The sequence below is a fragment of the Eumetopias jubatus genome, unplaced genomic scaffold, assembly GCF_037043125.1.
Source record: "Eumetopias jubatus isolate StellerSeaLion01/CBP00866 unplaced genomic scaffold, mEumJub1_p1.0 scaffold_1, whole genome shotgun sequence".
NCBI classification, from domain to species: Eukaryota; Metazoa; Chordata; class Mammalia; order Carnivora; family Otariidae; genus Eumetopias; species Eumetopias jubatus.
In genome coordinates, this window is record NW_028274807.1 from 208,568,456 (window position 1) to 208,584,907 (window position 16,452).

Genomic DNA, 16,452 nt, shown 5'->3' on the forward strand with positions numbered 1-16,452 from the left:
TCCCCGGTTATGGAGCTGGTGTGTTTATAGCCCTTGCCCTGTCTTCTTCTAATTCTTCAGCCCATCTGTTTTACAGGTGGAGAGGATGTGGCAAAGCTAGGCTCCAAGCTGGCCCAGGGACTGGGCCACTGTGTTCAGGGATGGGCTTTTTGCTGCCTGCCAGGTCCCAGGCTCCCTCCTCCCTGGATGGAGCTGGGGAACCCTGCCAAATTCTCACTCCAACCTTCCAACATTCGTTTATTCAGTGGATATTTATCGATGCCCACTGGGGACTTTGGTGGCACTGGAAACAGAGTCGCACTCAGGCTTGAAACAGGGAGACCAAGGACTCATTGTGCAATCTCAACTAAATATGATGACTGCGCTGGCACCACCCTGCAGCTGCTCTGGCCCCTCTCCAGTCTGCTTTGGGGCCTTGGAAACTCTAACCTGCCCCTGGTTCTCTGAAGTTCTTAGGAAAAACACCTGCCCCTTACCTGGTCTACAGGGTAGTCTTATCGGGCCTCTGCCCACCTGTCCAGCCGCATCCCCCTCTACTCCCCTTATCCCCATCCAGCAACACTGGTCTTCCTTCTGTTCCTCAAATATTCTCACTTTACTTCCAACCACAGGGCCTTTACACTGGCTGTTTTCCGGTCTGGAATGCCCTTCCATCCCATCTTGGGGACAAGGCTAGCCTTTTCTGATCATTTAGGTCTCTGTTTACACGTCACCTCTTCTGAGAGACCTTTCCATACCCTATCATACTTATTATAAATATGGCCCTGTTTTATTTATTTTAACTGTCACTCCTCTCTGAAATTGCTCAACATTTGGCCTACACTCACTCAATCTTTGCAGAATGTGGGAGTGGACACAGTGTGAGGTGTCAGGAGAAAGGTATCCCAAGACGACCCATGCCTTAAGGAAGCAGCTGCCCCACTGTGGAAGAGGCAGAAGGGCTGGCGCTAAGGACAAATTAGGAAACCACAAAGTAGATAAAGAGGAATAGGGTGTCTGGTTGAAGGAACAATAGGGGCAAAGCCCTAGAAGTGGGTGAGGGAGAACTTGGCACATCCTGATTCTTCCCCTCATCTCCATTCTGCTCCCCTCATTCACACCACTCTGGCCTCCTCATCACTCCTCAAAAAAGCCCATTACTACCTCAGGGCCTTTGTACTTGCGGTTCCTCTCTGCCTGCAGTGTTTTTCCTTCTCATCTTGGCATTCTTTCTTCTTCATTTCATTTCCATGTTTGCTCAAATGCCTTCTTAGAGTACTCCCTGCCTGCATCTTGACCTAGAACAGACTCCACCCCATCTCTACCAAACTGTACCCCTCACATAGCTCCATTTCTCTTCCTTGCAAATTTTAATAGATTTTACTCTATTTTCTTCCTTGTCTGTCTCAATCAGGATGTCAGCTCTCCAAGAACAGAGATCATTGTCTTGTTCACTGCTGAGTCCCCAGCTCCTAGAACAGTGTCTAGCACATGCAAGGTGCTCGAATAAATAGCTGCTGGATGAACAGGTGGTTGAACAAACAGGACATCATGGGATATGGCCGGAGTGTTTAGTGCTGATGAACCTGGAGTAGGGACAGTCTCCACATGCCACAGATGGCGGGGATGGAGGGGGTCCAGCACCTCCCCAGAGTTCAAACTTGACCCTGAGAATGGTGGAAGCCCCTGATGGATTCTTAGCAGGGGAGGAACTGAATGAGGATTCTTTCTCAAAAGGCTCTTTGCAAACCAAGTCTCCCACCAGCCAGCTGGGGGCCAGAAAAAGAAACATTCATCTGATACCAGAAAAGCTAAATGTATCAACAAAGCTAAACTCACAAACTTTGGGTTGAGGGGGGATAAAGAAAAAATAAAAGTAGAAAAAAAATGATACAGTTTGCTACTGTTTATATTCAATTACTGGAAAACAGAAAGTGAAACTATGTATCAGGTTTATTAAAAAATGCACGTAGTGTGTTCCTGGTGTGCCTGGCACCCTGGATGAGGTGAGTGAGGTCATCTCTGTTCAAGTCCTGGCACCACTACACACCAACAGTAAGATTCTGAGGAAGTCACTCCTCTGCTCTGTGCTTCAGTTTCTTCATCTGTAAGAGGGGATCACAGAGTGGCACCAGCCCTCATAGGATTGCTGGGGAGCTTAAATGAATTAATTCTTGTAAAGCACAGAACAAGGGGTCAGTTCAGTATAGTTCTTTTTATTTAGGTTGTTTCTGTAGTGGGGGAGTGGAGGGGAAGTGGGAAAGTGAACACAGGTGACTTCCATTTTAACTATAAGGTGTGTCTTTTAATTTTTGATAATTACTTTGAGGCACATCTTACATCTGGTGAAGTTCACAGATTGGTGCACAGCTCTGTGATTTTTTTTTTAAGACTTTATATATTTGAGAGAGACAGAGAGAGAGTGGTGGTGGGCAGGAGGACCAGAGGGAGAGGGACAAGCAGACTCCATGCTAAGCGACACAGTCACAATCCCATCACCCTGAGATCATGACCTAAGCTGAAATCAATAGGCGCTTAACCAACTGACACTCCAGGTCCCCAGCTCCATGAATTTTTATATATGTATACATTCCTGTGGCCACCACCTAGTCTATTCCCCTGCTACCTGCATTTTACTTGTGTCCTTTGCCAGGCAACCTTAGGGAAATTGTATCACCATAGATTAATTTTGCCTGTACTTGAACTTCATACCACATGGGATTATTTTATGATTTTCAAAAATATCTGTGTTTTTTATGCCTGAATTCTTTCATTCAACATGTTTTGTTTTTTCTATTGAAATGAAATTCATGTACCATAAAATTTACCTTTAAGTGTACGAGCCCACTGATTTTCAATATATTCGCAAAAAAAACATGATTTTTAAAAAGTTCTATTTGTTTATTTTTAGTAACCTCTACACCCAACTTGGGGCTCAAACTCATGACCCCGAGATCGAGAGTCATATGCTCTTCCAACTGAGCCAGCCAGGCGCCCCAAGAACATGATGTTTTTGAGATTCATCCATAATGTTGTATACATCAATAGTTTATTCCTTTTTATTTTTACTGGTATTCCAGGATATGAATGGACCACAGTTTCTTCTTTATTTATTTATTTTTAAAGATTTTATTTATTTATTTGACAGAGAGAGACACAGCGAGAAAGAGAGAACACAAGCAGGGGGAGTGGGAGAGGGAGAAGCAGACTTCCTGAGGAGTAGGGAGCCCGATACGGGGCACAATCCCAGAAGCTTGGGATCATGACCTGAGCCAAAGGCAGATGCTTAGTGACTGAGCCATCCAGGCACCCCAGTTTCTTCCTTTTTTAATAGTTGATTATGTATGTACGTGTGTGTGTGTGTGTATGTATTTAATTGAATATAGTTGGCATACAATATTATATTGTATATAATATTAATTTCAGATGTACAACATAGTGACTTGACAATTATATACGTTATGAAATGCTCCCCACTGATGTGTAGTTACCATCTGTTACCATACAATATTATTGTCTATATTCCATATGCTGTACTTTTCATCCCGTGACTTATTTATTTTAAAACTGGAAGTTTGTGTTTCTTAATCTCCTTCACCTGTTTTGCCCTTCCCTTCAGCCCCTGCCCCTCTGGCAATCACCAGGTTGTTCTCTGTATTAGCCTGTTTCTGATTTTGTTTGTTTGATTGGTTTTTTAGATTCCACGTGTAAGTGAAATCATATGGTATTTGTCTTTTTTTTTTGGTCTTTGTCTGCCTTATTTCATTTAGGATAATACCCTCTAGGACCATCCATGTGGTCCCAAATATCACTGTTTTTTTTTAATAGATGAGTAATATTCCACTGTATGTGTACCACATCTTCTTTATACATTCATCTATTGGTAGACATTTAGGTTGCTTCCATATCTTGGCTATTATAAATAATACTGCAGGAGACATAGGGATGAATATATCTTTTCAAATTAGTTTTCATTTTCTCTGGGTAAATACCCAGAAGTGGAATCGCTGAGTCAGACCACAGTTTCTTTATCCCTTCACTTTTTTTTTTAAGATTTTATTTATTTATTTAAAAGAGAGAGAGAGAGAGAGAGAGAGAGAAAGATAGAGAGCATGAGCCGTGGGGAGAGGCAGAGGGAGAGGGAGAAACACACTCCCCGCTGAGCAGGGAGCCCAGTGCAAGACTTGATCCCAGGACCGCTGAATCACAACTTGAGCTGAAGACAGATGCTTAACCAACTGAGCCACCCAGGTGCCCCTACCCATTTACTTGTTGATGGACATTTGGGTTATTTCCAGCTTGGGGTTATTATGGAAAGAACTTTCCTTGTTCATATCTTTTTGAGGGCATAAAGTGTTTCATTAACTGTTAGATCTATACCTAGGAGAATTGCTTAGTCATGATGTCATGATATTTAGCCCAAAAGATCTCATCTGGAGTGATTTTGCCCCCTCCACCAGGGGGGACATTAGCAATGTCTGGAGACATTTTTAGTTGTCACCTCTACTGGCATCTACTGGGGGAGACCAGGGTTGCTGCTCAACAGCCTACAATACACAGGACAGCCCCACCTCGAAGAATGTTCCAGGCCAAGTGTCAGTAGTGCCAAGACTGAGAAACCCTGGTTATTACAAACTGCGAAATCATTTTCCAAAGTATTTTCCCCATTCTACATGCTAGCAGTGGATGAGAATTCTTGGTCAAGCCATTGGTTGTGTCACTTTTTTTCTTTTTAGCCATTTGAGTGGGTGTTTTTCTTTCTTTCTTTCTTTTGAGTGGGTATGCTTTAAGATCTTAAAATAATTCTGAAGTGAATCAAGCCAATATGACAAAAGTTAACATTTGTTTATCTTGAATGGTGGATGTACTTTAGGAGGCTCTGATCGTCTCTGGGTTTAAAATTGGTGTTCTGTTTCTGAATAGTAGAAGCTCCCCCTGGCTGCATGGATGGGGGTGTGCTGGGGTGTTTTCCTGTTTCCCCAGAATTTTGTTAACCTTAAGCCATCAGTTATTTTACTAGCAAAATCGGTTTGTTTGGCAATAGCAGAGAATTTTAACTTATGAGAAGTAAGCTATGGCAAAACCATAGGCAAGTCCAGAGAACAAGGTGGAAGAATGCACTTTCACAGTGGAAAGAGGGAGTTGGGAGGGGATATTATAAACAAAATTCCATTGGAATAAACTGGGAGTTCAAAGGGTAGAGGCTTTTTTTCTTTTTTCTTTTTTTTCTTTTTGATGGGGGAGGGGCAGAGGGAGAGAGAGAATCTTAAGCAGGCCCCATGCCCAGGGCAGAGCCTGACACAGGGCTCACTCACGGCCTTGAGATCATGACCTGAGCCAAAATCAAGAGTCTGAGGCTTAACCGATTGAGCCACACAGCACCCCTTTCTTTCTTTCTAAGACTTTTTTTTTTTTTTTTTAGTAATCTCTATACCCAATGTGGGGCTCAAACTCACAACCCCTGAGATGGAGTGTTTCCATGCTCCACCCACTGAGCCAGCCAGGTGCCCCTCAAAGTGTAGTGGCTTTTCATTGGCTGAGTTGTGACCGTTTCTCATTGGCTGGGCTGTTGCTAGCTCAGGAGAAAAATCTTTCCTCCTCCTGCTAGGGTAGTAAAAGTATAGGCTTCCAGGTGGGAATCTAAGGGTTGACAAGGAGTGGTATCGTGTGAGAGCTCCCTCTTCTGGCCTCCCAACTTTATTTTAGTGAGCTTTCCCTTTATTAATTTTCACACCTGTCAACAGGACTCAACTGGCTTTGGCTGTCTACACCGTAACTCACCTCAGATGATTTAATTATTCCAAGCTTGCCTCTCCTCTGCTTTCCTGGGGCACCTCCTCTTTCCCCAGGGACAGGTTTTCTCTCTAGGCTTCCAAGTTACCCGGCTTTGGCTTCTATCTCCACCTTTGTAGGATGTGGCCAAATCTAATGGAGGGAGATGGCTTGGGCTTGGATCCCTGCCATCGATGTGACCGCGGGGCTGAAACTAACCCTCTCTGGACCTCAGGTCACCTGCTGACAATGGATATGCTAATATATGCACTAATCTGCTTCAGGTGGGGGATTCAGTCAGTTGATAGCTTAGATTTCTCAGAACGAGACTGAGCACCAGGGTGGGAACTAGGGTGAGGAGAGTGAGGCATTCGCTTCAGGTACAACATTTAAGGGGGTGCCAAAAATCAAGACCCACAATGCTTTAATGCAATAATTTTTGAAATCAAAATCAATGCAAAAAGTCCAGATAAAGGCAGGATCAGTAATCCTGATCGTTCCCTTTTGCCTCGGGCACTAATATGGCTTTGCTCCATGCAGCACTGTTACTGATCCTATTTTTACTTAACATTTTGGTATTTTGTTCATCATAGATTTTAAAAGTTAATTTTGATTTTAAAATAGTGTATTAAAATTATTTATTTGGAAAAAAATTATTTATTTGGATGACAGTTTTTGGTGCTCCCTTAAATTTTGCATGCCTCACCCCTCATCCTGGCCCTGCTGGGCACACTGGAGGTGCTAAGTGTTATGGTATAATTATTACCTACAATATCTACCCTTTATTATTTAAAGCCTCCCTCTCAATTGACTGCTTTCTCTTCATTGGGCTTTTTGACTGGAGTTGTACCTCTGGTGATAGCAGCTCCGAATTTGTTGTCTAGAACATGGACCCCAAGATAGCCTACACTAAATGAAACTGAAAGGCTAGAATCTCCCTGGAAAACTGTGGAGGAAGGTTTCACTGTGTCAGGGGCTTAGGGAGATTGGAATGCTGTGGCAGAATTATCATGTTTGACCAGCTTATCTCCCCTCCCTTTCTCCCCACCATCCCAAATCCCCAAATCAAAACACAGCTGAGAAAGACTGATGACACCAGGTCTAAGCAAGGAGTGCGAGTAACTGGGACTTTCACGGGTGCCTAGTGGGAATGTAAAGCAGAACAACTTAGGAACTGTCAGGATCTATAGTTGAACACATAAATGACCTACAGCCTACCCTTCCATTCCTTGGCATTTGCCCTAGAGACGTGAACTCAGGTTCATGAAAATACTTCTACAAGCTTCATTAATAATGGCCAAACACTTGGAACAACCAAATGTCCATTAATGGGTGAATGGAGAAACTATATTGGCTATATTGTGGCTCTACTGTGGACTACTACTCAGCAAAGAAAAAGAACTATTGGTACGTGCAGCACACGGACAAAACTCAAAACCAGTTTGTTGAGCAAAAGAAGCCAGACACAAAAGACAATCTATTGCATGATTCTGTTTTTATGAAATTCAAGATCAGAACTAATCCATAATTATAGAAATCCACATAGTGTTTTGCCTGGTTAGGGGCGAGGGGGGAGGGGTGCGGCTCACCTGAGAGGGGCACAACAGAACTTTGTGGGGTGATGGAAATGTTCTGCATCTTCACTGGGCAATCTTCAAAAATCAGTGGACCTTTTCTTTTTACTATAAACTTTACCTCAGTAAAGTACGGGGTGGGGGGGGCGGCGGGTAAGGTTGGAAAAATGTAATAGAAGGAAAAAGTAAAATTTAAAAAAAAAAGTTTCATGACTAAAACATCCTGGTTCGGGTTTTGCGGCCTGAACCTGCACGGCCACCAGCATAGAGTGTGACCCAGGACAAGACTCTCAGCAAATGGGAACCGTCAACGGCGGGTGCAAAATGCCCTCTTCACGCAGGAGTCATTCCGACCTCCCAATCCTTTTCAGGACTCTTTCAGAGCCTCTACCCTGGAGAACCAAGTGGCCGCGGGCTAACGCCCACTTCAAAAGCCCTGAATTCCGGGGCACCTGGGTGGCTCAGTTGGTTAAGCGACTGCCTTCAGCTCAGGTCATGATCCTGGAGTCCCGGGATCGAGTCCCGCATCGGGCTCCCCGCTCAGCGGGGAGTCTGCTTCTCCCTCTGACCCTCCCCTCTCTCATGCTCTCTCTCATTCTCTCTCTCAAATAAATAAATAAAATCTTTAAAAAAAAAAAAAAAAAAAGCCCTGAATTCCATGCCTGACGTAGAAGCCACGTAACATAAAGGCGAGACACTCGCCAAAGGCAAATCATCCCCGGCTTCGGCTGCCAGTACTAAATATGGCGACACCCACCGAAGGCAAACCGCCAATCACGTGACAGCGCACGGGCCCACGTCCACCTTAGCCCAGGGCGCCTACTTTTAGATTGACCAATGAACCTGAGGCATGAGGCACGCCCTGTTTCCTCTCTTCACCAATAGCCTCCAGACGCCTCTTGCAGGATCCAATCATCGCTTCCGCCTCTCTTGAATGAAAAGCCAGCAGTCCAGTGAGCAGAGCCGCAGTCCGACGTAGGAGGCAGGAAGCGCTGCTGCTCGTGTTGAGGCGCGCGACCGGTAACCAGAGTCGGACGGAGCACCTCGCAGCACGCGGAGGCGAACGGGGAACCAAGTGAGCAATGGGCCCGGGGCGCGGGTCCGCGGTGCGGAAACTTCGGACCTGCGGGCGAGCGAGCGGGCGAGGGGAGACGCCGGAGGTTAAGGGGAGAAGGAAGGAGAGGGGGCGCGAGACAAGGGGGGGCGGGGCGGTTGGGGCGTCCGCCCAGCGCGGCAGCGGCCGTTGAACGCCACAGCGCATGCGCAAGGGGGGGGGGCGGTGGCTGTTGGCGCGCGGGGAACCTACCCGCTTCCGGGAGTAGGCTGTCATGGCGGCCCACGGGTCAAACCCGACTTTGGGAGAAAGCCTGTCTGTCCGAGGAGACCGCCTAGGTCGTTTAGGGGAGGGACTCGGGGGGGGGGGTGCGGCGACGCCAGGGTCTGGGGTTGCGGTGGGAGCAACCCGAGCTTGTAGACGCGACAGGCTTCTTCAAGTCCCAGGGACTTGCCCTCCCCCACTCTGCTATATTCTTGCTTTGCGTTTAGGGGATTCGGGGTTCCAGAGATTTAGAGCAAAAAAGATGTCTCAAGAGGCAAACTCCGAGGTGGAAGTCTTCCTTGGGGGCCTTTGAGAGTGGGTGGGTACCCGTGGGCGTGTCTGAATTGTCACTTTTCCGGTGTCATCTTTCAAGTTCATCTGCTCCTGGGGCCTCAGCCGTCGCAGCCACCCCCGCTGGGTGGGACAAACCCCAACAGTCCTCGCCCCCTCTAATTTGTTTTGAGCTTTAGATTTTGTTTAGCCACTTCCTAGAAAATTTTGTGCCTCAAACTCAGGCTGTCCCTGCATCTGTCTCCCCATAAGAACAAAACGATTTCTTTTGACCTGTATCTTTTAAATGCACCACCTTCTCTTGGTCACTCAGGTTTGAAGGTCAGAGTAGGTGACTCTAGCTCTTCTCTGCCCAGAGATTACCCAGGAGATGGCCCTGCCCTGTTGAATGTTCCACCTTATTCTTCCCTCGTAACGCCCCCGCCCTGGTTAACCCTCTCTTGGTGACTAGTTTTCCCTGTTGCTGGTCTCATTCCCCACTCATCATCTACTCTGGAGTAAATTGCTCTGGGACGATTGAGTTGCTCAACTGAAAATTAATCAGTGATTCCCTATTGCTTAGCAAATAAAGTATGAATGTCCTCGACTTAAGCAGCTTTCCCAGCTTTGTTCTCTGCCTCTACTTCTACCAGCCAGTCTTGCTCTCCATTCCTTACAAGGGCCTGATGCTTTGGGTTGACCTTTCCTTGCTCCTGTTCATTTCTCTGCTGCATGGGAAATAACCCCTTCCTGTTCAGAGTACTTTTTTTTTTTTCTTTTTCAAGAATCAGATAAGGGTATATGCTTGCTCTGGCCCCTAAACTCTGCCTTGAGGCCTCAATTCTAATTCTATTCATTCAGCCATTGCTGTTGAGTGCCTATCTGTTTTAGGCTCTGGGCTGGGCAAAAGGGCTGACAGGCATGACCTAAAAAAAGGGTGCTTTTTTGTTGTGGCCTGCGAGAAATGCCCTTCCGGAGCAAGAGTCCTGAAGAAAGTAGAGGGATTCGTGACCGTTGTGGGCAGCAGGAACAGCAAGTGCAGAGGTGCTGAGGCAGTTTTGAGGCACAGCAGCAAGGCCAGTGAGTAAGGGTGATGGAGGAGATGAGGTTTGAGCGTAGAGGGGGCGTCAGTTTGTGTAGGGTCTGGTAGGTCATGGTGAGGACTCTTTTGAGTTTTATTTGGAGTACAGTGGGAGCCTGTGGAGGGTTTTGAGCAGAGGGGTGACATTCTCTGACGTAGCTTTAATGGGCTCCCTCTGGCTGTTGTGGGGAGAGAAGATGGAGGGGGATGGAAAACAGGGAGACCAGTGAGGAGACTGTTAGCATAATCCAAGCAAGAGGTGATGGTGCCCAAATACCCATCAACTGACAGTGGATCAGCTGGTATACCTACACAAGGGAATGTTCAGCCATGACAAGGAATGTGAGGTACTGATGCATACCACAAAGTGGATCAGTGTCAAAACATGCCAAGTGAAAGAAGCTGGATGAATGGTGACATGTTGTGTGATTCCATTTATGAGATGTCTGAAACAAATTCATAGAAAAGAAAGTAGGTTAGCGGTAGCCAACGGGGTTGGGATGGGGAGGATGGTAGGTAAAGGGTATGGTCTTTTTGAAGACCAAGTGAAATGTGTAATGCATTCCAGCTGTGGTGATCGTTGCACATATTTCTGACTGTACTAAAAAACACTGAAAACCAGTGAGTTGTACATTTTAAGTGGTGAATGGTATAGCATGTGAATATCTCAGTAAAGCTGTTCTAATTTTAAAAAAAGAACGGTGAAGGGGCACCTGGCTGGCTCAGTCAGAAGAGCATGCAACTCTTGATCTTGGGGTCCAGAGTTTGAGCCCCACTTTGGGTGTAGAGATTATTTAAGTAAATATATAAAAAGAAAGAAAGGTGAAGGTAGCTTGGGACCAGTGAGGTAGCAGGGGCAAGAAGTGGCCTAATTGTCCTATTGGGACCTGTTGGCTGACTGGACAGGGGGAGAGAAGGAGCCAGTGAGAGAATGGAATTGCCTTTTTTGAGAAGCAGGTCTGCAGGAAGAAACAGGGATTGCTCTGGGTATGTTGTGTTCAGGTTCCAAGGGGAGATGTGGACTAGGAAGCTGGGTAACGGAGGCTGTTGTTGAGGGGAGCTGTCACTGCACAGAGACAGAAGTTTGGGAGGTCTCCCACACAGAGATGGTTAAAGCCCTGGGCTGAATGAAGTCATGGAGAGAATGAGAGAGGGAGGGCTATAAAGTGGGCCCAGGACCCTCCACATTCAGCTCAGGAAGAAGAGTGACTGCTTCAGCTCTTCCTCCCTCTAGACTTGGAGGCTGGGGTGGGGTTGGGAGGACAAAAGATCATATTCTCACTTTTGGGTCTCTGTAGCTTGCACCCAGTGGGTGCTGTATTGGATTAAATAAAGCCAAGAGGTGAGCAAGCTTTGTATTAATTCTATTTACCATTCCAGTTCTATTTTTATTGGCCTGGGCCCAGTGGGAGGCCTGTTCATGAGAGTACTTAATTATTCCCCTGTGCAGACCACAAATAGCGGGAGGAGCTGGGGCAGGGCAGACTCTGCTCTCTCACAGACTCAGGTCTCTCCAGCATTCTGGCAGCCACATCTGGTTTCAGGGGTCCTACCCTGTGCAGGCCTGGTGGACTCCTTGGGCAGTGGTGGGGAGTGAGCTCCTTTAGGTTAGGTGGGCTGAGGTGGCTCATTAGAGTTTTCCTGGTGGTGGCAGTGTGCTGCAAAAGCTTGGGGGTAGGGGCTTGATGAATCAGAACAGCCAGACAAGGCTGGGGCTGGTTTGAAAGGGGTAGTGTGGAATGAGGTATGCAAGGGCCAACGAGGAGGGATGTGAGAACCATAGGGAAGTGTGGTGATTTCACTCTGAGAGCAGAGGGTGGCCCTGGAGGTGGAGGGGTGTGTGCGTGTGTGGGCATGGGGGACAGGGGCCCCGAGAAAGATGAGGTGGCTTACAGCGGGGCAGGGTGTGACCACAACAGGCTAGGCTAGGAGGTGCTGCCCAGATGGAGCTGGTGGGACTTTCTGCAGGAGTGTGTGAGGTGGGGGGAGGGTATGAGGGAAAGGGGTCAGAGAGTGATGGCCATCGGCTTCATCATGTGGGTCCTTTCTGTGCTGGATTGTAAGACGGCTCCAGTGCCTTACCCCTCTTGGACCTGTGTCAACAGACCGCAGCTGCTGGGCAGCCTTCTCCTTCAATGACCCTCGATGGGTGGGTTTTTTTCATTCGCTTCCTTCAGCTCTTCCTCCCTCCTCTGTTCTCAGCACCATGGCGGAACAGGACGTGGAAAATGAGCTTCTGGATTATGAGGAAGATGAAGAGCCCCAGGCTCCTCCAGAGAGCACTCCTGTTCCCCCCAAGAAAGACGTCAAGGGTTCCTATGTTTCCATCCACAGCTCTGGCTTCCGGGACTTTCTGCTAAAGCCAGAGCTCCTGAGGGCCATAGTGGACTGTGGCTTTGAGCATCCATCTGAGGGTATGCCTCCCTGGTTCTCCCTGCCAAGAGCCTCCTCTGAGCGCCCTCACTGTGGTCTCCTCAGCCACCTGGCGAGGAGCCTGCACCCAGGGAGTGTCCGGTTTCTGGTCGCTCACGCGTGCTCTCTCCCTCAGTCCAGCACGAGTGTATTCCCCAAGCCATCCTGGGCATGGATGTCCTGTGCCAGGCCAAGTCTGGGATGGGCAAGACGGCAGTCTTCGTGCTGGCTACCCTGCAGCAGATCGAGCCAGTCAACGGACAGGTGAGTGGGCGCCCTCCCTGTTGGGCCCGAGCTGCCTGAGGCGCCAGTCTCTGCGGTTCCCTGTGTTAAACGTTTCCGATCCTGTGTGCTCTTTGTGGGCTTTTGAGATTAAGTACCGTACTTAGTTGTGACAGAATGCCCCCAAAAATGATCAGCTGAGAGGGAAAACTGAAAAGGGCCCATGATTTTCCTTGCCAGAGGTACAGCTGTTAATTTGTCATGTGCTTTTCTAGATTGTACAAGTTTATTCAGGTGAGATTATACTGAATAAAGATTTGTTACTACTGTTGCTGCTTCCTCACACATGAATTTTGTTGGAGAATCGAGGTGCCTTCCTGTGTTGTGCTTTTGTCATTCTGGGGCACACATCCGTGGGCTGCGTGTGGGTGCACGAGCCCTGGTTTCCTTAGGGTTGACTGAAGGAGAGGGAGAGTCACGGGGAGGCTGTGGTGTGGTCACAGCACTTGGCATCATGGGCATGAAGGCGGGAGCAGCCTCCTTTGGTGGTCATGGGCCAGCCAGAGAGCAGACTCTCAGGAATCTGTTAGCATGGGTTACCTCACCAGCTAGGTCTCCCTGTGGATCCTGGCAGCGGGAGACAGTCCTCATTAGCTGAAGGGACACACGGAGTGAATGGCAGGTGAAGGGTGGGGAGAAGGTGGAGCATCTGGACCGGACCTTCCAGTGGCAGGAGGTGTGGGGAGCAGTCTGGCAGGTACCCTTGAGGGACATGGGCCCCCATGGGAGAGCACTGGTATGGCTGTGGCTGGGGCAGGACTTGGGACACTGCCTTAAGTGTGTGTCTTCCACCTGCCCTGCAGGTGACAGTCCTGGTCATGTGCCATACGCGGGAGCTCGCCTTCCAGATCAGCAAAGAGTACGAACGCTTCTCCAAGTACATGCCCAGTGTCAAGGTAAGTCTCCTCAGGCCAGGCTGGGCGTGCTGCATGGTCCTCTGCAGCCTCGCTGGCCCAGCTCTGGCCCAGCCAGTATTTACCAAGCTTGGCTGCAGAGACTGCCTTTGAGGTTTGCGGTGGTTTATGTTCTTTAAAAGCCTGATGAATTATGCATGGCCCCCAGAGGCCTGTGCTGGTCCCAGCCATGGGGCTGCTTTCCACTGGAGTCATGGCCAGGCTCTCAGGCTCTAGGCCGGGGCTGGGGGGTGGCGGGAGGAGGTTAGGGGGCTGCTGGAGCAGAAGCTGGTAGGGCTACAGGCTGGGTGGCCATCAGCTTGGAGTGGGTGTGAGCCTTCAGCGTTTAGACAGGCAAAAGCAACTTTTTCTCCACCCACGTAGGTGTCCGTGTTCTTTGGGGGCCTTTCCATCAAGAAGGATGAAGAGGTATTGAAGAAGAACTGTCCCCATGTCGTAGTGGGGACACCAGGGCGGATCCTGGCACTAGTGCGGAACAGGAGCCTGAACCTGAAGAATGTGAAGCACTTCGTGCTGGATGAGTGTGACAAGATGCTGGAGCAGCTGGGTGAGTGTCCTCTTTGGGTATGGGAGCTGCCAGAGGCCCACCCAGCTGCACCCTCCCCACCCTCACAGCCCCCCTAGCCCCCCAGACTTCAGAGCCAGGTGGGCCATGACAGGATAGGCCAAAGGTTGCTTCAGAGAGGGGTCAGGTGGGTAGCTGGCACACAGGTCTTCTATACATAATTTTAGGGAAAGTTCTAGCATTGGCAGAGTGACCTGCTGCTTCTGAGCCCAAGCTGAGTGGGGCCACAGGGCCCAAACGAGCCGTGTCCGGGCCTGTGTACATATTAGCCCTTGGAATGGGGTGGCCTTGCCACCTGCTGAGTTAGTTCTGGCCCCCTGCCTGCCCTCAGTGAGCCCCGCCAGGGCCGGTGGGAGATGGGGCTTGTGTCCTGGGAGGCGGCTGCAGCTCTCACCCCAGCGGCTGTCTCTGCCTCAGGCTCCCCTCCCTGAAGCGTGGCTCGAGGCGCGCTGGCACGGCTGCTCCGCTCTGGCAGCGTGTAAGTGGATGGCAGCTCCTCTCACGCCTGTGCTCACCCCGAGTCCAGCCCCTCAGGCACCTGGGACTCACCCCTCCCTCCACTCCTCGGCTCACACCGCCCTCGTCATGGCGCTAACGGCTCCCTGGCACAGGTTGGGAGGAGCTGGGGCTGGTCTCGGGTGGGGGTCGTGGTCTGCCAGGCACTCATGCGCACCTGTTTGTTGCCCTCCCCACCCAGACATGCGGCGGGATGTGCAGGAGATCTTCCGTCTGACACCCCATGAGAAGCAGTGCATGATGTTCAGCGCCACCCTGAGCAAGGAGATCAGGCCTGTCTGCAGGAAGTTCATGCAAGACGTGAGTAGGCTGGGACTGACAGCTTTGGCCCTGCTGGGTTCTAGGGCCTGAGCTATTGCTGCTCCAGGACACCCACCCTTCCCTCACGGCACGAGAATGCTGGGAGGCCCAGGGGCCTGCCTTCCCCGCTATGTCTTGTCAGACTGTGAGGTGAGCTTGGTCTGTACCTGAGTCAGACCAGGGCTTAGGTCAGCTGTTGGGAGAGAGGCGTTTATTGGGGGATGGCAGGCCCTCCGGGAAGCATCACAGCATGGGGTCCTTCGCTAGAAGGTTCTGGGCAGGCCAAATGCCCGGAAGTAAGCCCTGCCTGCCCCTTCCTGCACAGCCCATGGAGGTGTTTGTAGACGATGAGACCAAGCTCACACTGCACGGACTGCAACAGTACTACGTCAAGCTTAAGGACAGTGAGAAGAACCGCAAGCTCTTTGATCTCTTGGATGTGTTGGAGTTTAACCAGGTGACACTGTGTGGCCCTTCCTGGGCTTCTGGGTCTTTGTGAGGATGGTGCGGGGGAGGGGGGGCTCTGACTCTGACCACTGCTTCCTGCCTCCCTCCCTCCCTCACAGGTGGTGATCTTTGTGAAGTCAGTGCAGCGCTGCATGGCTCTGGCCCAGCTCCTCGTGGAGCAGAACTTCCCGGCCATCGCTATCCACAGGGGCATGGCCCAGGAGGAGCGGTGAGTGGGTGCCGCCCTCAAAGGCCCCAGGCAGGCACCTCGTGGGAGTGCTACTCAGGAACTCCGTGTCTGATGGCTGCCTCTTGTTCCTCCTGCATCCAGTCTGTCACGTTATCAGCAGTTTAAAGACTTCCAGCGGCGGATCCTGGTGGCCACCAATCTGTTTGGCCGAGGGATGGACATTGAGCGAGTCAACATTGTCTTCAACTATGACATGCCCGAGGACTCGGACACCTACCTCCACCGAGTGAGTGGTTCCACAGACGTGTCACTTCCCTGACGTCCCCCTCCCAGGGTGGGGGTGAGTGGGGATGTGGCCCTGCTTGTCATCAGATCCCCAGGTTATGTCTCTGTGGCCTGACCCCCTGCTTCTGTTACCCTGCAGGTGGCCCGTGCAGGTCGCTTTGGGACCAAAGGTCTGGCTATCACTTTTGTATCTGACGAGAACGATGCCAAAATCCTCAATGACGTTCAGGACAGGTTTGAAGTGAACGTGGCAGAACTTCCTGAAGAAATCGACATTTCCACATACAGTAAGTGTCGGGCGGGCCAAGGGGCTGGGCCCAGACAGGAACCCCCTTTCCCCATCTCACTGGCTTCCCCTCTGTGTGTCTTGCAGTTGAGCAGAGCCGGTAACCACGTGCCTGATGGCCAGAGCTGCCCTGTGTCCTGAGTGCTTGCTGCTTCCAGGCGTCTTTCTAGGCATCAGCGGGCCTTCCTTTTTACTGTTCAAAAGCTGTAGATTTGTGTAAGAGTAAAGTTTTATTACGGAATCCTGGCTCCCACCCTTGTC

The 16,452-nt window shown here is 49.8% G+C and overlaps 1 protein-coding gene across 2 annotated transcripts; it reads left to right on the forward strand.

The window, feature by feature from the left end:
* Positions 1 to 8,291: 8,291 nt before the first annotated feature.
* Positions 8,292 to 16,432, forward strand: DDX39A (DExD-box helicase 39A). Of its 2 annotated transcripts, none has more exons than XR_015766449.1 (10): positions 8,292 to 8,400; positions 12,197 to 12,408; positions 12,543 to 12,670; positions 13,492 to 13,584; positions 13,966 to 14,149; positions 14,865 to 14,983; positions 15,309 to 15,440; positions 15,550 to 15,659; positions 15,762 to 16,192; positions 16,279 to 16,432. XR_015766449.1 is itself a non-coding variant. In XM_088016854.1 (10 exons), exons 2-10 carry the CDS (start codon positions 12,201 to 12,203, stop codon positions 16,330 to 16,332), a joined length of 1,407 nt encoding a protein of 468 aa, XP_087872980.1. In that variant the 5' UTR covers positions 8,292 to 8,400; positions 12,197 to 12,200; the 3' UTR covers positions 16,333 to 16,432. The 2 variants fall into 2 exon arrangements, 1 of the variants encoding a protein (XP_087872980.1); XM_088016854.1 differs by having other exon boundaries at positions 15,762 to 15,906; positions 16,045 to 16,432.
* The last annotated feature ends 20 nt before the right edge of the window (positions 16,433 to 16,452 follow it).